We start from the raw sequence: 23,250 nt of genomic DNA, 5'->3' as shown, positions 1-23,250 counted from the left end.
CATGGGGAGCCTCACAGAGCCCAGGGCAGAAATGCAGAGGGGCTCCAGAAGAGCCTGGGAAGTGTGCGGGTGACCGTCACCCGGGTCCTGACAGTCGGCGTCTCTGTAAAGTGGGTGTGTGTATGCACACACGGTGCTCTTGCGTGGAGGGGAGCCGCTCCCACAATGGTCTACAGGCCAGGCAGCGTCCCCAGAAGGCCTCCGTAAGGCCATGGTTTCCTGGACTTCCATCTGTTTTTGTTTTATCTTCCCAAATATTGTCATCCAAGTATCACCACTATTTTTTTCTGCCTTAAATACTTAATCTTCTTTTTTTCCCTTTTCTTTTGTTTGCAATTCATAGAGGGTCCAAAGATTTAGGTTACACTGATTGCATTTTTTATTTATTTTATTTATTTTTTTTTGTGGTTTTTGGCCAGGGCTGGGTCTGAACCTGCCACCTCCAGCATATGGGACCAGTGCCCTACTCCTTGAGCCACAGGCGCCACCCCTGATTGCATTTTTTAGATTAAGTCCCTCTTATAATTGTGTCCTGCCCCCAAAAGGTGTGCCACACACTGTGACTCCCCCATCCCTCCTCCCCTTTCTTCTCCCTGCTCCCTCATTCTGCTACCCAACCCCTTGGATTAGCTCATCTGCTGCCTTCATATGAGAATTGAGTACATTGGATTCTTGCTTCTCTATTCTTGTGATGCTTTACTAAGAAAAATGTGTTCTACCTCCATCCAAGTTAATACAAATGATGAAAAGTCCCCATCTTTTTAAGTGGCTGAATAGTATTCCATGGTGTACATATACCACAGCTTGTTAATCCATTCCTAGGTTAGTGGGCATTTAGATCGTTTCCACATTTTGGTGATTGTAAATAGAGCTGCGATAAACAGTCTAGTGCGAATGTCCTTATGGTGAAAGGATTTTATTTCTTCTGGGTAGATGCCAATGGGATTGCAGTATCAAACGGGAGGTCTAATTTGAGTTCTTTGAGGATTCTCCATACTTCCTTCCAAAACGGTTGTCGTAGTTTGCAGTCCCACCAGCAGTGGAAAAGTGTTCCCTTCTCTCCACATCCGCGCCAGCATCTGCAGCTTTGAGACTTTGTGATGTGGGCCATTCTCACTGGGGTTAGGTGATATCTCAGGATAGTTTTGATTTGTAATTTTCTGCTGATTAGGGACGATGAACATTTTTTCATATGTTTGTTAGCCATTCATTTGTCTTCTTTAGAGAAGGTCCTATTCATGTCTTTTGCCTAGTGCTATAAGGGATTGTTGAGTCTTTTGTTGTTGATTAAAAGAAATAACAGAAGATATTAACAAATGGAAGAACATACCATGCTTATGGCTGGGAAGAATCAACATCGTTAAAATGTCTATACTTCCCAAAGCAATCTATAGGTTCAATGCTATCCCTGTTAAATTACCAACATCATACTTTCAAGACTTGGAAAAAATAATTCTTCATTTTGTATGAAATCAGAAAAAAACTCATATAGCCAAGGCAATTCTTAGTAATAAAAACAAAGCCAGGGGCATTAGCTTACCAGACTTTAGGCTGTACTACAGGGCATGGTGATTAAAACAGATAGTATTGGCACAAAAATAGAGATGTAGACATCTGGAATCTAATAGAAAACAAGGAGGGCGGCGCCTGTGGCTCAGTGAGTAGGGCGCCGGCCCCATATGCTGAGGGTGGCGGGTTCAAACCCAGCCCCGGCCAAACTGCAACCAAAAAATAGCTGGACGTTGTGGCGGGTGCCTGTAGTCCCAGCTGGAGGCTGAGGCAAGAGAATCGCGTAAACCCAAGAGTTAGAGGTTGCTGTGAGCCGTGTGACACCACGGCACTCTACCGAGGGCGGTACAGTGAGACTCTGTCTCTATAAGAAAAGAAAAAAAAAAAAAAGAAAACAAAGAGATAAAACTAACATCTTATAGTCACCTAATCTTTGATAAACCAATCAAGGACATACACTGGGGGAAAGACTCCCTATTCAATATATGGTGCTGGGAGAACTGGATATCCACATGTAAAAGACTGAAATTGGACTCTCAACTTTCTCCACTCACAAAAATTGATTCAAGATGGATAAAAGACTTAAATCTAAGGCACAAAACAATAAAAATCCTCAAAGAAAGTGTAGAGAAAACACTTGAAGCTATTGGCCTGGAGAAAGACTTTATGAGGAAGACTCCCATGGCAATTGCAACAACAAAAATAAACAAATGGGACTTAATTAAACTGAAAAGCTTCTGTACAGCTAAGGACACAATAGCCAAAGCAAACAAACAACATACCCAATGGGAAAGGATATTTGCATATTTTGAATAAGACGAAAGGTTAATAACTAGGATCTACAGAGAACTCAAATTAAGCAACATAAAAAGAGCCAACAATCCCTTATACCACTGGGCAAGAGACATGGATAGAACCTTCTCTAAAGAAGACAGACGAATGGCTAACAAACATGAAAAAATGCTCATAATCCCTAATTATCAGAGAAATGAAAATCAAAACCACCCTGGGATACCATCTAACCCCAGTGAGAATGGCTCACATCACAAAATCTCAAAACTGCAGATGCTGGTGTGGATGGGGAGAGAAGGGAACACTTTTCCACTGCTGGTGGGACTGCAAATTAGTACAACCTTTCTGGAAGGAAGTATGGAGAAACCTCAAAGAACTCAAACTAGACCTCCCATTTGATCCTGCAATCCCATTACTGGCCATCTACCCGGAAGGAAAAAAATCCTTTTATCATAGGGAAATTTGCACTAGACTGTTTATCGCACCTCTATTTACAATCACCAAAACGTGGCAACAGCCTAAATGCCCACCAACCCAAGAATGGATTAACACACTGTGGTATATGTATACCATGGAATACTATTCAGCCACTTAAAAAGATGGAGACTTTACATCTTTTGTATTAACCTGGATGAAAGTGGATCCTTAGCAAAGCATCACAAGAATGGAGAAATAAGAATCCTATGTACTCAGTTCTGATATGAGGACAATTAATTACCTAGCACATGGTGGGGGGTGGGGGATGGGGAGAACAGAGAGAGGGAAGGAGGGAGGAGTGGGGGGTCATGGGGGTGGTATATCTTTTGGGGGTGAAACACTATTATAAGAGGGTCTTTAACACAAGCAATCAGTGTAACCTGGTTCTTTGTATCCTCAATGAATCCCCACCAATAATAAAAAAAAGAATTCAATGTTGAGAATTCTTCTATCCTACTGAGACTTTATTTTAATCATCTCTTCCACAGCAATTAGTACCTTACTGTAGTCTCTGAAGGTGTCACCATTGATGAAAGCGTACATAGAGCACAGGGAGGGTCTTAAGCTATGGTGACCTGGGGGCTGCAGGGTCCCTCTGACAACCTGGGGCTTTCAAGTGCTCTTCCTAAGAGGCTAAAGCCTTTTACTGGCACAAAAGATCACCTCTGCACTGGCTCTTCCCTGCAAGCATCAACCACTGACCAAGGGGACAACTGGATAGCTCAGAACAGGGTCTGCTAAACCCAATCAAACAGGGCGTGGTGGATTCCCACAGGCACCCTGACCAGGAATTTCCCTGCAATTCACCTGCTGGGAAGAGGGGAGACAGCAGAATAGAAGCAGCAGTGAAGGGAGCAGTGTTTTCGAAGAGATGGATAAAAGTCTCAGGTGGGGCGCCCGTTGCCCACAGGAAAGTCACTGTTGGTGGCCCCAGGGTGAAGTTCCAGCCTGAGGCGTTGCTGTGAGAGGCGCCAGTTGGGTTGCCCATTTGCAAACAAACACTGGAGGGAGCCTCTCAGGGTAGAGTTGGCCAGAGAGGGGCTAAGCTCACTCCCAGAGCCAGGAGGAGAGTGACAGGTGGTCACAGTCTTTTCTGATTCCTGAGACCCCTTAGGCCCCTCTCCCAGAATCTTTTCCCAGGGCCTGAAATTTGGCCTTTGAGCTTTGCTGAAACTGCAGCCCGGACCAGACTAGGTTCTCCCAAATAACCCTACCCAGCCTCACTCCCCTCCCACCTCTGTGGTGCTGGTCAACCAGCAAATCCTGGGGGCTGCAGGGCCCCTTCCAGGACCTGGGGCTTTCAAGTGCTCCTTGTAAGAGGCCTTTACTGGCACAAGATCACCTCTGCACTGGCTCTTTCCTGCAAGCATCACTGACCAGGGGGACAAGTGGATAGCTCAGAACAGGGTCTGCTAAACCCAATCAAACAGGGCGTGGCAGATTCCCACAGGCACTCTCCACCCATCTGAGATTGACCTGGGGTTTCCCTACAATTCACTTGCTGGGAAGGTGGGAGACAGCAGAACAGAAGCGGCACAAGGGAGCAGTGACAGGCAGCTCAGGGTGTGAGTGGGATTGCTAGAATATATGGTACTTCTGTTTGTTTTTAATTTTGAAGACCTTCCAACCTGATTTTCATAGCTATACCTGTTTACAACTCACCAATATGTACAGGATTTCTGTTTCACTTCCTTGTGGACACTTGTTATCTCCTTTACACACACACACACACACACACGTATATATATTTTAAACATTAGCTGTCCTAGCAGGTATCAACCAGTCAAATGACAGCTCAACATAATTCGATTCGCAGTTGCCTGATGACTGGCAATCTGCAGCACATTTTCATACACCTGTTGGCCTCGTCTAAGTCTATATTAAAAAAAAGATCTGTTTAGAGTTTCTTCATTTTTAATGAGATCCTCACTTCTGTTTTTGCATTTGATTTGTATGAGTACCTTATATATTCCCCTCTTTCCTGACGCGCGGCTAGAAGACACGTTCTCTCATCCTCTTATCCCTTGTGTGTAGAGCTTTATAGTTTGATGCAGTCCAACTTGTTTATGTTTGCTTTGTCATACTTTTGAGGTTGTATCCAAAAGATCATTGCCAATACCAATATCCGGGAAACGAATTATGTGTTATAATTCGTATCTTCCATTTAAGGCTTTTGTTCGTGGTTCTTTAAACATTCATTTTAGGTGAGGTTTAAGAAAAATGGCCGGATTTCATTTTTTGGCTTGAGGGTATCCAGTTGTCCCAATACCACAGTATGGAAAATGTTAGGGACCCTCCGAAGGGACAATGTGTATGTGGGGCATTTCCTCGGGGCTGCCTGGAGCAACTGCTCCACCTGGGGAAGGACAAAGCCGGGGGCCTGACTCAGTCCTGCCCCACCCTCATCCAAGCCTGAGTGGCTGCCTCTGCCCCGCCCCAGGCCAGGAGGAATCTCATTGGCCAATTGGAGAGAGACACGCCCAGTCAAGGGGGTTATAAAAGGCAGATCCAGCAGAGCATCTCCCAGTCTGGAGCTGGACATGTAAGAGGTAGGAACTCCTATTTGATCGTCCACATGGGGTTGGAAACTGAAGAGCCAGATGCTCACAGTCCGTCCAGCCAACGCCAGAGTGGTTGGTCCCCTTCCAAAGAGATGTCCTCTGCTGAAGGAGACTCAGATGGGGGGAAGAAAGCTTTTGAAGAAAAAGGCGAGAAGCTCTCTGCCCGTTCCAGCGAGAAGCACCCTCAGAGCGGAGGTAAGGCCTTGGGATGGAGTGAGGGATACTGAGTGTGGCTTTGGCAGGGTTTCACTTTGCAATTGGGGAGTAGAAACGGCTTACAGCAGAATCTGCAATCATCTCATGGGACAGGGCTCTTCCTGCTGGCTCTTGACATTGGCTGAGTGGGCTCAGTTGAGGGAATGTAAGGTGTAAGTCAGAGATACGCTGCCCCTTTATAGTAGAATCAGAGCCCAGGCCTAACGAGGAGGAGAATTCCAAGGAAATTAAGCCCAAAGCCAGAAATAGCCCCACTAGGTCAGGTAATATTTGACGCTTATTAGGTGAGAAGAGGCAGAGGATGGCTTAACACATCTGCCCTGGGAAGGACCCTGGGAGCTCCTTGGCAGCCAGGGCCTCTGGGATCCTGGACTTGGAACAGAGAAGAGCCACGTTTCAGCGACAAGCTCAGCTCCTCCGTGTCCCGGGGTGGAGGTCTCTAAGGCGGTCAGTCGGAGGCACTCACTCAAATTCCATTTTACCCACAGAATCAGAAGCCAGTTCGGGTGGGAGGAACTCCAGGAAGAGAAAGATCAGTTCCAGGGACAGTGGCCGCAGTACAGCAGGTAGTATTTTCTTTTCTTTTTTTCTTTTCTTCCGCAGACGGCAAACTAGCCGGTAACTTATGCAGGGTTTGGTCAGGAAGGGGTTTTCCCAGTGGCTGAGATGATTTTAGAGATCCCGGCATTCAGAAAGGTTTTGGGAACCAAGAGGTTTTCGGGCCTTGCTTCATTATAAAGGTTGAGAGTGTTCTCGAAAGGAGAGACAAGTGGGGGTGCGCCTGCAGGTGCGGGGGCGCCTCCAGAATGGGCCGGGTGGACGCCGTCCTGGCGCGTGTCACTGGTGTTTACTCCGCAGGCTCCAGCGCACGAGAGGAGCGCCGCGCGTCCTGCGGGAAGAAGCCCAAGACCTCGGCCGCCGTTCACAGCCCCGAGAAGGCGGGGACCCGCGACGCCAGCCCCAGGGGCCCCCAGAGGACCCGCACCCGGCGCAGCAGGCCGCCCAGACCTCGCTCCCCAGGAAAGCACTCACCACCGCTTCGGAAATACCTGGTGACCGCCCTGCGCGCTAAGTCCGAGGCCGTCTATCAAGATCTGGCCCAGCTGTGGGCGCGGCAGGCACGTTCTCCGCTGACCCCGGAGCAGCTCGCCGAGCTCTTCCAGCTCCAGGCGCCTCTGTGCGCCCTGCTGCAGACCTTCTATGCCATGGCCGCCCAGGCTGCCTACGGCTTCCCTGCCCAGCCCTGGCTGACCCCCGCCTCGCGGCCTGGGCCTGGGGATCCAGTCCGGGATGGAGACGCTCACGGGCGCTCTCCTCCTAGGAGAGAGACGCGCTCCCGTTTACCTAGACAGGAGGTAACTAAGGTGGTCAGCGGATCACAGGAGGCAGGACCTGCCCCCCTTCTCCCCAGAGACTCTGAATAAAGACTCCGCACCTCTCAGAGTCGCCCCAGTGAGCTGCACCAACGATTTTGGACGCGTCGTGTTAATGAACCAGGGGACCTAGAGCCGGCCTCATAAAGGAACTGGATCAATGCACAAGGTGGTTATAACACAAAGGACAGGAAAACGTGCACATATGATCTCGTCCGCTCTGTAATTCTGGAAAGGGTGGAGATCTTCCCTCTCCCAGCTCAAGTTGAGGCAGCCTGGTGTCCACTGAACTTTGCAGCTTTCTTTATGGAGAAATGTGTACATTTTCTCAATGAAATCATGTTGAAATCACCACACCATTGGTGATTGCTTTTTCTTTATGTGAAATCTAAGGCAGCGTATTTATTTTATATTTATATTTATTCCTCACTTGACTCACACAAGTTGCTTTTCAAAACTCTTTTATGTGCTATGATTTCGTTGATCTTATTATATAGAATAGTAAATTTCATGAAGGTATTCGTTTGTACATATTTTTACATTTTTCATATGTTTTCTATTGTATTTTACAGTAGGATTCATCATATACATGTACTTACTTTTTATGTAAGATAAATAAAAGAATTTGAGTATTTGTTTTGGTGTCTGTCTTATAATTTCTACATTGCATAGACATGAGATGAACCTCAATGGTTTTCGAGTATTTTAAATTTTAGTTAATTGTGCTTCGTTCATCTGGAATTTGTTTGCATTGCGTGTGTAGGTTACCTGGCGGTTTCCTCCTGGTGTCTGCTTCCTCTCCACTGTGACCTCCTAAGAACCCACAGCTCTTGTACTTAGAGATGGCACGTTAGTGTTTAGTAAATGAGGCTAATTTAACAATAATATGCTGTAAATCAGTTTGAAACCAGGATGTACCTTCAAAGTATATCTGTATAAACCATAATTACAAATTACAGGTGGGGTGGGAATGGAAACTTCATAAACATGGTTAAAGTAAATTGAAATGGAGACCAGGCAGGCTTGGAGCTGCTGTGATCAGACAAAAACTCAATGGAACTCAAGCAGGTGGAGGCGAGGGGTGGGGGCTGGGTAAATTTACACCTAATGGGAACAACGCACACTTACTTAGTGTCAAATTTTGCTCTACAATAATATTATGTTAAGAATTCTATGTCTTTCCACTCTACCTACACTTACTGGGTGAAGGCACACTTATAACTTTCACTTAAAATGTATGAAAGCATATTATGGAACCAAAATGTGTACCTCTGTGATATTCTGAAAATTTAAAAAAGAAAAAATAAATGAAACTCTGATAGGCTAGGCACCATAGCTCACACCTGTCTTCCTAGAAGTCTGGGAAGCTCAAGGATTGCTTGAGCTAAGGAGTTTGAGACCAGCTTGAGCAAGACTCTGTCTCTATTAAAAATGGAAAACTTAGGTAGGCATTGTGCCATGCCCTTGTAGGCTCAGCAACTCAAGAGGCTGAGGCAGGAGGATCACGCATAAGCTCAGGAGTTTGAGGTGGCAGTGAGACAGGATGATGCCACTTTACTCAGTGCGACAGAGTGAGACTCTGTCTCAAGAAAAAAGGAAAAAAAGAGAAAAAGAAAACTCTGACAAATAGAGGTGAGGATGGCCAAGAAGAGAGGGTTCTCAACGCTTGTATTCCTGATAACAAAAACTATAATAAAAGCCTGCAAATACCACAACCTTGCACAAAGGCCGTCAAACCTTTACACACAAAGAAAATGTTTCTACAAGGACATAATCTTTGTCATTTTTCACCTCTCTGAATATGTACATAGTTCACTCATATTCCCATTGCAATATTTTATTTTCAAAGAAATATCTTTTTTTTTGTTTACATTTAGGACTTTGATCTATTTCGTGTTAAATTTTGTGAGGATATAATGTCTATGATTTGTATTTTTGCACGGCATGTCTAGTTGTTTTAGTATCACTTTATGAAAAGACTACTTTTTTGCAGCATTGTATTGCCTTTGCTGGTTTGTCAAAAATGTATTGACTATATTTATGTATTCCTACCTCTGGGTTCTATATTTGTTCCTTTGGTTGATTTGTCTATTCCTTCACCAATACCACACTGTTAACATTGTAGCTGGTGTAGCCAAGTCATGTCTCAATGGTCTAATTTTGTTCTTCAATAATATTATGTTAAGAATTCTGTCTTTTCCCTCTATGTATGAACTTTAGAATCACTTTTTCAATATCCAGAAAAATAAATTGATAATTTTTTAATTGGAATTGTATTGAACGTATAGACAAAATTGGAAAGAACTGATGTCTTGATAACATTGAGTCTTCCTATCCATGAGCATGGTATATCTCTTTATTTGTTTACTTTTTCTATGATTTCTTATGTCAGATAAGAACACTTCTTAGACTACAGGACTCCCTACTATGTTAAACAATAGAAAATGATGATGGCCCCACTCTGACAACAAGTCACCTCTGGCACCAGATGTCTGATCACAGATAGGACAGTCAGAGAAACACACAACACCTTCTCCAAATTATGAAATTAAAAAAAGAAAACAGTAAAAATGTCTGAAGCAAACAGGGTGTGTGTCACTCCCATCAAGATTTCCCAGTTTATGCCAAGGATGCTAGTCCTTCCAGCCTTCCTGGGCCCTACCTCTCCTGGGCTTTTGGGTGTGTGTACGTCACTTGAGGTCAGCCAGAAAGTCTATCTGTACCTGGGAGAAAATGTTTCCCTTAATAAAAAGTTTCAGGCCAGGCATAGACCATCTATTTGCTTTTATTATAGCACATTTTATGAAGAAAATTGTTTTTGTTTCTTATAACCCATTATGTTTATTTTTTCCTGATTTCCTTTTCCTGAAGGAGCATGGCATCTGTTTTTTTTTTTTTTTCCGATTAGGATATAGATTAAGAATATTCCACGTTAGCCCCTCCCAGAGTCTCTATACTGTTGGCTCTTCCCTGAACTGTTTACAGACGCTTCCCACCTGTGGGCCCAGGACACAGAGAAACAGCAGTCACACCTGAACAAAATTACTGAAACATTATGTGACTGTTCCCAAGATTCCCAAAGAGAGCAAGGGGGTCAGTTAGAGGTGATAGACCCCTACCAACCAGGACGCATACTGTGAACACAGCGGATAAGCTACCATGTGTTTTGAGTCAGGTGAAATCTCATGCAACTGACCATAGGAAAAGAGACACTCACTCAAATATTGAATGTCCTACCTGCACATGTGGAGACGCCGGAGCTACAGGAAACAAACACACCAAGAGACAAAATCCTCAGCTTACTTTTGAGCTTCTGTCTCCAGTGGGACACACTAAGCTCTCCTCTCCTCCTGTGCCACCACTGCACTCATTGTGCAGTACATTTCTATATGCGCTTTAATTCATTTTTAATTTTTGTATTGCACTGATCTCTCAGTCTATACATGAATCAACATCACATTATTTTACATTCCAAGTCCTTAGAATATATGATAGAGGAAGTCGCTGATTTTCTCTTCAGACTTTTCATGGGTATTTGTTTATTCTTCCTTGAAATACAGTTTTCTACCTCTGGAACACAATGAGATGGTAGCTACACTGGAATCAAACTCAGTTTATAAACTAATTAAAAGATCATTGACATCTTGAGATTCTTGACTCAACCTTCTCAATATATAGTATCATTTTTCATTTGTACAAATCTACTTTTCACGTGTTTGAGAAATATTTCACACTAACTTCTTTTCTTTCTTTCTCTCTCTCTCTTTTTTTTTTTTTAGAGACAGACTCTTACTTTGTCGCCCTTGGTAGAGTGCTGTAGCATCACAGCTCACAGCAACCTTCAACTCCTGGGCTTAGGTGATTCTCTTGCCTCAGCCTCCCGAGTAGCTGGGACTACAGGCACCCACTGCACGCCTGTTTATTTTTTTGTTGCAGTTTGGCCGAGGCTGGGTTTGAACCTGCCACCTTCGGTATCTGGCGCCCTACTCACTGAGTCACTGGTGCCACCTCACATTAACTTCTTATCAATTTATTTTTAAATACAATACATGACACTTTTATTGATTCTATTAAGTGATTGATTGTGGATATCCAAATGGTGAATGTCACTTGCTCTCTTGGCATGAAGGCCACTGGACCACGATATAATGTTTGTAGCAGTGACGCAATTGCTTCTAATATTTGGAATTTTTCACATTGCACATACATGCCCTGGACGTCTGCAGTATTCTATACAGCTCAATCCAGGCAGAGATCTCATAGCACCCTTGCACACGTGTTCTTAAAACTATTGGGAAGATTGACTACTTTAAAACTCTTGAACGATTAGGTAGCATCACTGTATCAGTTAGTTCATTAGTGGTATTTCTGTGTGGATAATATAAAGTTGTGGGGCTCTGCGTATGAGGGACTCTGATAAAAGTTTCTCTTTCTTCTTTAATATTAAACAGTTTAGAATCTCTATCTCTATGGGAGCAAATGTTGAAAATGTATGTAGTTCCAGAATATATATATCTACATTTGCATGTTAATTTGCATTGATTTGCACAAATTTGTCCCTATTTATTTTTCATATCAATATGTGACTTCAAGTTCTCACCGTGCAAATAAGCCGTGAAGGGCAGCAGGCGATCTGCACTGCAGCCTATTGAAAAATTCTTCTCAAATTCTTTGTATGATTTGATTTCTCTAGCCAAAGTTAAATAATACTTTGGCTCAGGAATTTGAAGATTAAGAGAAAATTAGCTTTTCTGCCGGGGAACTTGTCAGGGAAGCACAGACTCCAGCAGGACACACAGGCTTTGCTGCCAGGCCTCCTATCTTGGGGGCCCTTGTTTTCTGATTTCTCCACGGGAGCCCCTGTCTGCCTCCAGGGATCATGGAAAAGAAGAGCCTCTCCCCAACACTCTGGTGTCTCTGGAGATGCTCATGAGAAAGTTGAGCAAATAATTGGTAATTGGCAACTGGGACAAAGTTTTTCAAAATATCATTGGCTCCCCAGGTGTGTATGGCCACTGTTGTTACAGGGGAAGGGGTAATTGCAGTTCTGTGGGGAGATGAGGTCACAGGATCACAAATCCATATCTCAGATCTGGCTGCCCCTCGCCCAAATGCCCGCCACCTGTCCTGATCCTATAGTAATCCTGAGCCCAACAGCAGCAGAAGAAAGTCCGGTGAGTACTTTATATGTTGGTTTGCAAGGCATAGTCTGCAGGGAACTATGTGTCATAGGAGATATATCAGAAAAAAGGGATTTTTAAGGCTAGAAACTGAGCCAGCACAACATTCATGCAAGAAAGAGGCGATAATTACTGAGTTATGAAGTGAACTTGTAGAAACCATTGCGGTCAAGGCCATGGACCAGTCCCTAACTGTTTCTAATTTAATTTACTGTAATACTCACTGTTCATCATTGTTGACAGCTTCTTGGATTTTTTTACATTCTCTAGTAGGAGTTGGGAATGAATTTCCCAGATGCCGTCTCTTCCCTACAGGAGTCAGGGATGACATTTCTAGGAGCAGTTGTAGTTTTTCTGTAATATCCTCTTGGTTCTGATAGTGAATAAAATAAAGCTGGTTGAATTACCTTACTTTCAGAAATAGTAAATATAGAGTTTTTATCAATTCTGGGCATATTAATATGCTTAATGAGGCCATAACTTTGTGGGAACAGAAAATATCTGTTGTCTATTCATTGTGGCATACCTGTTTTCCTTCATGAAGTCAGCAAGGAAAGGTAATGTAAGCTTAGGGTTTTCTATCTTTAAACAGTTATTATTTTCAGTAGTTTTCAGAATTGAATTACTTTATGATATTTTCTGTTGTATAAAAGCTTTTCAATGCCATTCTCAGGCTTAATACTCATGCTAGTACTACTTAAATTTATTAAGTAAATAATTTTCTCTAATTTCAGTTTTCCTTTTGCATAATGGACTTATGTTTTAATAGACTTAACCATTTGGACATTGAATTGAATTCATATCATTGCACCTACAAATACTAATATTCTGCATACATTAATGGTAATTTATTTTGTCATGTGAAGTATTTTGTCTCCTATGTCTCATGTCCCCTTGCTGAACACACAGTCATGTATAATTATTTTATGTTTTCTATGTATCATAGAACTATATATACATATATGTGTATTATTATTATATATGCATATATATAATGTATATGTATTATTATATATGTATTTACATAAAATACATAAACACTAATATATACATATATTATGTTTATATAATATAATATATACGTATATATTATATGCTCATATGTTTTATATATAATATACTAAAAGTCAGTGCATTGATATCCTACTTGGATACCTGAATTGCCATGGGTGATATCTGCCTATAAAAGAAAAAATTGTGTTTGAATAAAAAAATTACCACAATCACAACTGGGGAAAAAAGACACGATCATTCTTTGAAAAACTAATAAGACAAAAATATTAAGAAAATATGTGAATCCAGCTTTTTTATTCATAGGCAAGATTTGTTCTCTTTTTAATATATTTTAGGCTTTTATTTGCTTTTTGTAATAAGGGTTTTGTATCCATGTCCTGAGAGATATTGGATTATAAATTTCCCTTTCTAAAATATCTTTATCTGGTTTTGAGAATGAGGCTAGGCCCATATCATTTAAGGGTCTGGAAAGTATTTTCCGTTTCCCTGTTAGCTGAAAAAGATTATAGGAAGCCAATACTACTTCTTTAACTATTGATAGAATTCACAAGTGAAACCATTTGGATGTGAAATTTAATTTTGTTTTGGTTTTGGTGGGGTTTTTTAGTTTTTGGACTCCACTAGTTTCTGTTTTTTCCCCGGACTTCTGTGTTTTTGTGCTTTTAATCACAGATGCCATTTCTTTTCAGGCATAGAATTTTATAGATTTTATGTTTCTTCTTGTATCAGTTTTTAATAAGTGACTTTTTCAAACAAATTGTCCTTTACATATAATTTATCATATTGATTGCCATAAAGTTTAATCACCTTACAATGTTCTTAATTTCTGAAGCTTCTCTAGTAATGATCTCCATTTCATTACCAATACCAGCAATTTGTGTTTTTTACCTTTTATTTATCTTAAAAAAACCACCTCACAACTTTGCTAATTTTCTTTCTATTGTGTACCTGCTTTCTATTTCATTGATTTCTATTGTTATTATTATTATTTTCTTTACCCCCTTTTTTTTTTTTGAGACAGAGTCTCACTACGTCATCCACAGTAGAGTGCTGCAGTATCACAGCTCACAGCAACTTCCAACTCTTGGGCTTAAGTGATTCTCTTGCCTCAGCCTCCCAAGTAGCTGGTACTACAGGCGCCCACCACAACACCTGGCTATTTTTGTTGTTGTTGTTGCAGTTGTCATTGTTGTTTAGCTGGCCTAGGCTGGGTTTGAACCTGTTCTCGTTGGTGCATGTGGCCGGCACCATAACCACTGTGCTACAGGCGCCGAGCCACGTTTTTGTTGGCTTTGATTTGCTCTTTTTTCAGCATCTTGTACTAGGAATATAGATCATTTAAAGGTGTAGATTTTCCTCTAAACACTGTTTTAATTGCATCTTACATGTTTGAATATATCATACTTTTAATACCATTTAGTTAGAAATATTTTCTGTGTGGATCCACAGGATATTGAGAAGTGTATTGTTTAGTTTCCAAATACTTGGTGAGGTCTAATGTGTTTCTCTTATTGATTTTTAAATTTCAGTCCACAGTGACCACAAAACATACTCTCTAAGATTTCAATTACCTAAAAACTTGTTGAGAGTCTTTGTAGCCCAGAATGCAGTCTATTTTGGAAAAGAATACATGTACACTTGAAATGAATGTGTGTTCAGCAGTTGTTGTATATAGCGTCCAAGGTAAGTAAAAACAGGGCAGTTGATCAATTATATCATCCTCATCTTTTATTTCTACTAAAAAAGATGTGAATCATTAAAAAAAAATACGTCTGCGTTGAGACACCATAGTGGTTAAGTGTATCATCAACTTCTGACACTTGCCTCTTGACAAGGCGCTGACGAGAAACGGCATTTAGACCTCCTCTTCTTACCTGCAAAGGGTGAAAAATAAAATACTTCATAGAATTGTTGTAAAAGTTGTACACAACCCATGAATGTAGTAGTCTTGCAGTGGGGAAATTTATACATGCATACAATTTCATATATAATAGCAAAACTCTTGACTAAAAGGAAAGTAGCATTTATTAACAAAGTTATGGGTTGAAAATTATCGTAAGTGTACCCTAGTAAAACAGACCACGTTTCCACGCAGGGTTCCCTCCCTCTGAGTGAGATTGTCAATCCCTGGAAAATGACCATGGCCTCCAGGTTTGTGGTGGTAGGAATGATCTTTTTATCTCAGACCACAGTTGGATTCCTGGGGAATGTCTTTCTTTTTTATCATTACAGTTCCCTTCATTACACCAGGTGCACAGATTGGATTCTCAGACACCTGACTGTAGCCAACTCCTTGGTCCTACTCTCCAAAGGCGTCCCACAGACAATGAGCACTTTTGGCTTGAAACGTTTCCTGAATGATTTTGAGTGCAAACTTGTTTTCTTTGTTCACAGAGTGGGCAGGGGGCTGTGCATGAGCAGCACTTGTCTCTTGAGTGTCTTCCAGGCTATCACCATCAGCCCCACAAACTCCAGGTGGGCAGAGCTGAAGCTGCACGCTGCTCAGTGCACTGGGCCTTGCCTCAAGTTGTGTTGGGTCCTGAACATGCTGGCAGCCACCATAATTCTCAAGTACATGGCTGGCCAGCAGAACAGCAGAAACAACACAGAGGAGAAGGATTTGGGATACTGTTCTGCAGTGGATGTAGGCAACAGCAGTGTAGCACTGCTCCACATTGTGGTGTCATCGTGCTACGATGGGTGGTGTTTGGGACTCATGACCTGGGCCAGCAGCTCCATAGTTTTTATCCTGCACAGACACAAGCAGCACGTCCTCAGGACCAGCCTCTCCCCCAGGTCCTCCCCTGAGTCCAGAGTCACCCAAAGCATCCTTGTGCTAGTGAGTGCCTTTGTATCGTTCTATACCCTCTCCTCCATCTTTATATCATTTTTGACTCTTTTTCCCAATCCAGGTATGTGGCTGGTAAACACCTCTGCACTAATCACTGCTTGTTTTCCTGCAGTCAGCCCCTTTATTCTCATGAGCCGTGACCCCAGGATATCCAAAACCTCCTTGGCCTGCTGTGGAAGGGATAAAACATTCCGTATGCTAACAAGACCCCTCTAAATTTTATGTGGGTTTTCTGGGTCCATTTATACTGTGCGGTCATTTATTCTTCCCTTGCAGAAATTTATTTAACCACCACTGGGAGCAGTCAAATAAAAGAGAGTGTGTGAATCCCAGACTGAGTCTCTGCCCTCATAGGATTTATCCTGCGGGAGGAATAGCAGGTACAGGCTAAATGCAAACAAAATGCTTTTCATAATTTTCATTTTATCAAACATGTTGATGGAAAAGTTGATAGTAGAGAATTCTTTTCAAACTGGACCTCATTTGGTGAAAAAGAACACTTATGAGGTGGTGTCTGTGGCTCAAAGGAGTAGGGCACCGGCCCCATTATGCTGGAGGTGACGGGTTCAAACCCGGCCCTGGCCAAAAAAAAACTGCAAAAATCTGCAAAAAAAAAAAAAAAGCAAGCAAGTAAGAAAGCTTATGTATGTAACTTTAAACCTATTAATTTGAAATTCCCTGAAATTAACTGGGCACAGAAGCGTGATATGAGTTTAACGAAATGGACCAGAGTGTGTGTTATTCTATCATGAAAGTGAGAAAAAAGCAGCAGTAACTGCACAACAAGTGGCCTGGGATGAAGCACGAGGGAGATAAAGAGTCAGACACTGAGTGACATCAAAGACCAGATTTTTACGCTAAATCCTTGAAAGAAAGTCAGTCATTTGAAATATGTAATTTATGTGTGTGTGAGATTAGAGTAGCATAGGTTTCAAATATTTTCAAGTAAAAATGGACAGAATGACCTGGGTGGGGGAAAGTGAGCACAGGATCATGTTAAGAGGTCTTGGTCAGGATTCAATTCACAGTTTATAAATGTAAGAGTCACAGAGGAAAGAAACTGGGTTTTGGAACCCTTTGAAAGTACACACATTTGTATCAAGCAATGTGGTGAAGAAAGAGGCTGGATGGACCCCATGTCCTGACCTTTGGGAAATGAATCTGTGGTGGGGTGGAACGGCTCCTGTTCAGGGAGGAGCTGGGGACCAGGCATCTGGGCGCGAAGGTCATGGTTCCATTGTTGATGAGGGATCAAGGCTGGGATAGTCCTTTGAAATATTCAAGGGAGGAATTTTGACTGAATATGGAATAAACTGGGCAATTCTTGACCAATGGGAAAAATTAAACAAACTGTGGTTTTGATTAGATAACACAGGTGAGATTTATTGATTATTCAAAAATTCTGGCTCGGTGCCTGTGGCTCAAGCAGCTAAGGCACCAGCCACATACACCTGAGCCGGCGGATTCAAATCCACCCAGGGCCTGCCAAACAATGATGACAGCTGCAACCAAAAAATAGCTGGGCTTTGTGGCTGGTGCCTGTAGTCCCAGCTACTTGGGAGGCAGAGGCAAGAGAATCGCTTGAGACCGGGAGTTGGAGGTTGCTGTGAGCTGTGATGCTATGGCACTCTGCCCAGGGCGACAGCTTGAGGCTCTGTCTCGAAAAACAAATAAACAAAAAAATTCCAAGAACACAACAAAGGAGCTTGACTTAATGGCCAGACATTGAACCTGGGCTTTATATCACATTTTTAAAGCACATATGGATCAATTTTACAAACGTGATCTCAAAACAATTTTTAACAAATATGAAATATTTTAAACAAAGAGGTTAGCTTTGTTATCCATTAGGTTATACTATTTTTGAAATAGTATGCAAAGAGATTTTAAAATATTAAAAACTAAAACTAGGAAACATTACTAATGAATAATAATATTTTTAGACTAAAAGACAATGGAAATCTCCCATATCAGAGTTGCTTATTGTAGTTGGTTCATGAGTGTTTAGGAGTAACAAGATAACTAAAGATTTATTTACTAGATGCCTGACACTAGGGGTGCTAGACACCAATCTCTGGGCTTCATAAAAGTAAACCTACGCTAAATGCAAATAATGTGTAACAAGAAAACATAATCCAGGTAATAAAATTTAGAGTAATTATTTATGGAAGATAATAAAAATTAATAAAATTAATAATAAACTATACAGAGCTAGTACAATGTTAAGAAAAATGTGAAAAGACAAACTTAAATATTATTAATAATGAACATCATTAAAAGTGATAGAGTTTTGGGGTGGTGCCTGTGGCTCAAAGGAGCAGGGCACCGGCCCCAGATGCTGGAGGTGGCAGTTTTAAACCCAGCGCTGGCCAAAAACTGCAAAACAAAAAAAGAAAAAAAAGTGATAGAGTTTTTAAACTCTTGGAGACTAATATAAACAACTGTACAGTAATAAATCAGAAAACTGGGGGGGAAATGGTATTTGTAAAGTAGAAGCTACTAAAATTGACATAAAAATAATTAAAAACTTGAAAATAGATAAATTTTAAATATGTGTAAATACTAATCAAAATTCTCACGGTTTTAAGTGATCCTTGCCCATATTTTTAAAGTTTAGGTATTTCTCCTTGAAATCTCTTTTATTAATCATCAAAAAAGCCACGAGAAGCTTTTGCATAGCTCTCACATACATTGTACCCAAACTTGACAACTATGCCAATATAAACTATGAATTAATTTGTAAAATTAATATATAAGTATACAAAATGACCACAAATAGTTTATTTCAGAAACGCAAGATCAAACAATAATAGAATCAAGTCATATTACTCAACATTTTAAAAATTAAATGACACAACTACGTTCATTGAGGGAATCATTTATTACCCTTGAAAAATTTTCAGAAGTAAATTACCTTAGAAAAAATATGTTTCTAGAGAACATTTCTGCCGCGCACACGGCATATAGCCGTAGTGAGGCAGTGCTGTCCGCGTTATAGAACGACGGGAAGGTGGTTTGTGCTCCCCGGAGCTTTGCCCCCAGCGCCCCCAGTATGCACAGCATCAGAAATGTTGCCTAGCATGCTCAGTTACCCGCTTAAGTTTAAAGATTGTGGCGTCTACTCATGTGTTTGTCATCCTGTACCAGAAGTCTGTTTGTTCTGATAAATTGTCAATATGTACTTTCCTAAGAATGAGCACAATGCACTACTAATCCAGATAAAACACAGCCTTGTGAGCTGCTAAACTCAGTGGCACCAACAATGAGCACATAAAGATGTTTTCCCACCAGTGAGCTAAGACGATAAGCCCAAGGACATAAAATACAAATTATCTACATAAGTTACAAAGTCACTGAAACACATCCACCCACCATAAAGTCCTGTTCAGAACATCTTGTTTCACCAATTGTCACACATAATAAAAATCAATAGGAAAAATAATACTTGTCAAAGAATTTACTCTAAATCAAAATTATAATTATCAATAACAATAAGATCAAATAATAAATGTAAAATTAGTCAAGCATTAAACATAAAGAAGATGTCAAGCTGTTCTAAAAAGATAATAAGAAACTGAGATAGGAGAAAGCGGGCAGAGTTGACTAATAACCGCCACCCTCCGGAAGCGGAACGTTAAAACATAACAATACATGATAAATCACACTTGTAAACGCAAAGATAACCCGCGCACGTAAGCAGAAAGATTGCATTATGTAAGCTCTGTAAAAATGTATAAATACCAACATGTGTACCCAGTAAATTTACAGCTGCATACTTCACCCATGGTGTGCCAGACTGTCTTTCCTGCGCCGACCTCTCAACTTTCCTCGTTCCTTCTCCCTGCACTCCCTCGGACTGAAGGCCACCGACAGGGCGGTCCGTTGCAGGTGGCGCTTCGAACAGGGACCTGAAGGACAGGTAATCCTCTCTCTCTTTCTTTCTTTTTCAAGGTTGAGGGCGGCTCTCACCAGGGAGCTGCAGTCCCGCCGGTAAAGGCTGACCGGTTAAGTGTGAGCAATCAGCAGGTACCATGGGGCACGCATTAACCAAAGATATTAAAGCATGCATGGATGCCTCACCAGCGATAGTCCAAAGTATGGCCTATGCTGCAGCAATGCAAGGACAGAAATTCAGCGCCTATATTAAAAATACCTTCAATAAGGGAGGTAAGGGGCCGAGAGCTCCTGCTGACACTTGCTACAATTGTGGCAAGCCAGGACATATGCAGAAGGACTGTAAACAGTCCCATGCCAATAAGCCGAGGGGGGAACCGCCCGGCTTATGCCCTCGTTGTAAAAAGGGGCGACATTAGAGAAATGAATGTAAATCAAAATTTCATAAGAATGGAACCCCCTTAAATAACAAGGGAGACACTGATCCTGAGGATCAGGACGTACAGAGATCAAAAAACTAGATAAGGGGCATTCTCCCAGCCCAGGCCCCAAGGGAGAGCAGGCTGTAGCTTGTAACACACAGCCTTTATCCACATTGAATCCTCAAGCCCCTGAATTTACTATTCATGACCTTTCACGAGACACTCCTGGAAGTGCAGGTTTAAATTTAGCAAATGAAAAGAATATCTTATTATCCAAATGGGACGGTGTTACTTTAATCCCCACTGCAATGAAAAGGCAACTTTTACCTGGAACGGTTGGAATTATAATTAGTAGAAGTTCAAATTATACTAAAAACTTTGAAGTTATTCCAGAAGTAGTTAACTCAGATTCGGAAAAGACAACGCAGAAGGAGGCGCCAGCGGCTACTGCAAGATCTCACCCGCCGCTTGGAGAAAATGAAAGCACACTCGCCGATAGCAAACAAAACCACCGGGCGCATTTCCACTGGCTCCAAGACAGCTGAAAAAGCCCAGCAGAGAAGGAAGCTGGGGGCCCCCCCCCTGCCCTTCGTGGGGCGGGCCTGCCTCCCAAGTGTTACAGCCCCCAGACAGCAGCACTGACAGAATCCCAAGGGTGAGATTTAAAACCTTTATTATTAACCCTTTACCACTAGTAATTTGTATAAATAAGAAAAATATTTTTACAAACTGAATCTTTGTCAACGGATAAAATTCTTGCCTTTTAAACCTTCTAATTATCAGTTTAGCTGAGTGAATAAGTGACTTCATAGTAAACTAGGATCCTGTTTGGTGGAAAGTGAGTTTTTGAGAGTAAGAGAAATTAAACAGAAAGGAGAATGACATTGTGTAAAGAAAGAATCTTGTGTGATAAATTTTGTCCTGAAACAGAATAGTTATGTAAGAAAGTAAAAGGCAGGGCAAAAGTTCAAGAAAGTTTAGAATGTTTGTAGATGGTCTGTGCAGGTTAAATGAAACTCATAAAAGAGAATTTATGAAAGAATTTACATGTGATCCAGTTGACTATGTATTTCCTTTAAAATCTTTTAATTTGTAAAAATAACTAATTGTATTGCGTCCTTTAATATTCAACATGATAAACAAGTAAATGTTATGTTAATTATAAAAAAACCTTCTTATGTAATATTACCTGTAAATCTACAAAGCAATCCATAGTATGATAATACAGCATTACAAGTGTTAAAAACACTTAATGAATTAATTAGACCTAAAAAATTTGTAACAGCTTTAATTTTAGGCATTGCAGCTTTAATTTCTATAATCACTACTTTTGCTGTAGCTACTACAGCTTTAGTGCAACAAATGCATACAACATACTATGTCAATACTCTTAGCAATAATATAACTTTAACATTAATGACACAAGCTAATATGGATAATAAGCTTAAAACTAAATTAAATGTGTTAAAAAGGGTAGTCTTAACTTTAGGTCAGAACATTAAGTACATACAACAGAAACTACAAACAAAATGTCACTCAACATTTCAAGCCATTTACATTACACCTTTACCATATAATGTATCTAACTCATAGAACAAAGTACAAGCACATCTTCAAAGTGTCTAGAGAGACAATAATATAACACATAATTTACACAGCTTACAACAAGATATTACAGCCATGAGTCAAGCTCATTTACCAATAACTTCTCTTAACACATTAGCTCAATCTTTAACTAATGGGTTTAGAACACTCAATCCTCTTAACTGGATCCAGTATATTGTGCTCATAACCATTATTAGTTATTTGTCATTTTGTGTTGTGTTGTTGTTACCATGTCTCATACAGTATCTGTTTTCCTCTATTAACTCTATACGCCAAGAAGTCTTTGAACTATGGTTTAAAAACAAAAAAGGGGGAAATGCCGCGCCCACGGCATATAGCCGTAGTGAGGCAGTGCTGTCCGCGTTATAGAACGACGGGAAGGTGGTTTGTGCTCCCCGGAGCTTTGCCCCCAGCGCCCCCAGTATGCACAGCATCAGAAATGTTGCCTAGCATGCTCAGTTACCCGCTTAAGTTTAAAGATTGTGGCGTCTACTCATGTGTTTGTCATCCTGTACCAGAAGTCTGTTTGTTCTGATAAATTGTCAATATGTACTTTCCTAAGAATGAGCACAATGCACTACTAATCCAGATAAAACACAGCCTTGTGAGCTGCTAAACTCAGTGGCACCAACAATGAGCACATAAAGATGTTTTCCCACCAGTGAGCTAAGACGATAAGCCCAAGGACATAAAATACAAATTATCTACATAAGTTACAAAGTCACTGAAACACATCCACCCACCATAAAGTCCTGTTCAGAACATCTTGTTTCACCAATTGTCACACATAATAAAAATCAATAGGAAAAATAATACTTGTCAAAGAATTTACTCTAAATCAAAATTATAATTATCAATAACAATAAGATCAAATAATAAATGTAAAATTAGTCAAGCATTAAACATAAAGAAGATGTCAAGCTGTTCTAAAAAGATAATAAGAAACTGAGATAGGAGAAAGCGGGCAGAGTTGACTAATAACCGCCACCCTCCGGAAGCGGAACGTTAAAACATAACAATACATGATAAATCACACTTGTAAACGCAAAGATAACCCGCGCACGTAAGCAGAAAGATTGCATTATGTAAGCTCTGTAAAAATGTATAAATACCAACATGTGTACCCAGTAAATTTACAGCTGCATACTTCACCCGTGGTGTGCCAGACTGTCTTTCCTGCGCCGACCTCTCAACTTTCCTCGTTCCTTCTCCCTGCACTCCCTCGGACTGAAGGCCACCGACAGGGCGGTCCGTTGCACATTTCAATTATTGGTATAAGAACAAATGATTTGCATATCCAAGGAACACATGAAGAAATGTAAGATGAAAAGCAGAAACACAATGAGATGTCGCCTC

The 23,250-nt window shown here is 41.1% G+C and overlaps 1 protein-coding gene across 1 annotated transcript; it reads left to right on the top strand.

The window, feature by feature from the left end:
• Positions 1 to 5,353: 5,353 nt before the first annotated feature.
• LOC128576316 (protein FRG2-like-1) lies at positions 5,354 to 7,429 on the top strand. Its single transcript, XM_053578368.1, has 3 exons — positions 5,354 to 5,534; positions 6,044 to 6,121; positions 6,414 to 7,429. The coding sequence occupies exons 1-3, from the start codon at positions 5,354 to 5,356 to the stop codon at positions 6,977 to 6,979; spliced, it is 825 nt and encodes a 274-aa protein (XP_053434343.1). The 3' UTR covers positions 6,980 to 7,429.
• The last annotated feature ends 15,821 nt before the right edge of the window (positions 7,430 to 23,250 follow it).

Source organism: Nycticebus coucang, chromosome 24 (genome assembly GCF_027406575.1).
Source record: "Nycticebus coucang isolate mNycCou1 chromosome 24, mNycCou1.pri, whole genome shotgun sequence".
NCBI classification, from domain to species: domain Eukaryota; kingdom Metazoa; phylum Chordata; class Mammalia; order Primates; family Lorisidae; genus Nycticebus; species Nycticebus coucang.
This window is presented reverse-complemented; position numbering and strand designations above follow the sequence as displayed.

Coding starts and splice junctions, on each gene's coding strand:
- LOC128576316 (XM_053578368.1), top strand. CDS start 5,354: ATGGGGTTGGAAACTGAAGAGCCAGATGCTCACAGTCCGTCCAGCCAA. Junction 5,535..6,043: donor GAAGCACCCTCAGAGCGGAG/GTAAGGCCTTGG, acceptor TTTTACCCACAG/AATCAGAAGCCAGTTCGGGT. Junction 6,122..6,413: donor CAGTGGCCGCAGTACAGCAG/GTAGTATTTTCT, acceptor TTTACTCCGCAG/GCTCCAGCGCACGAGAGGAG.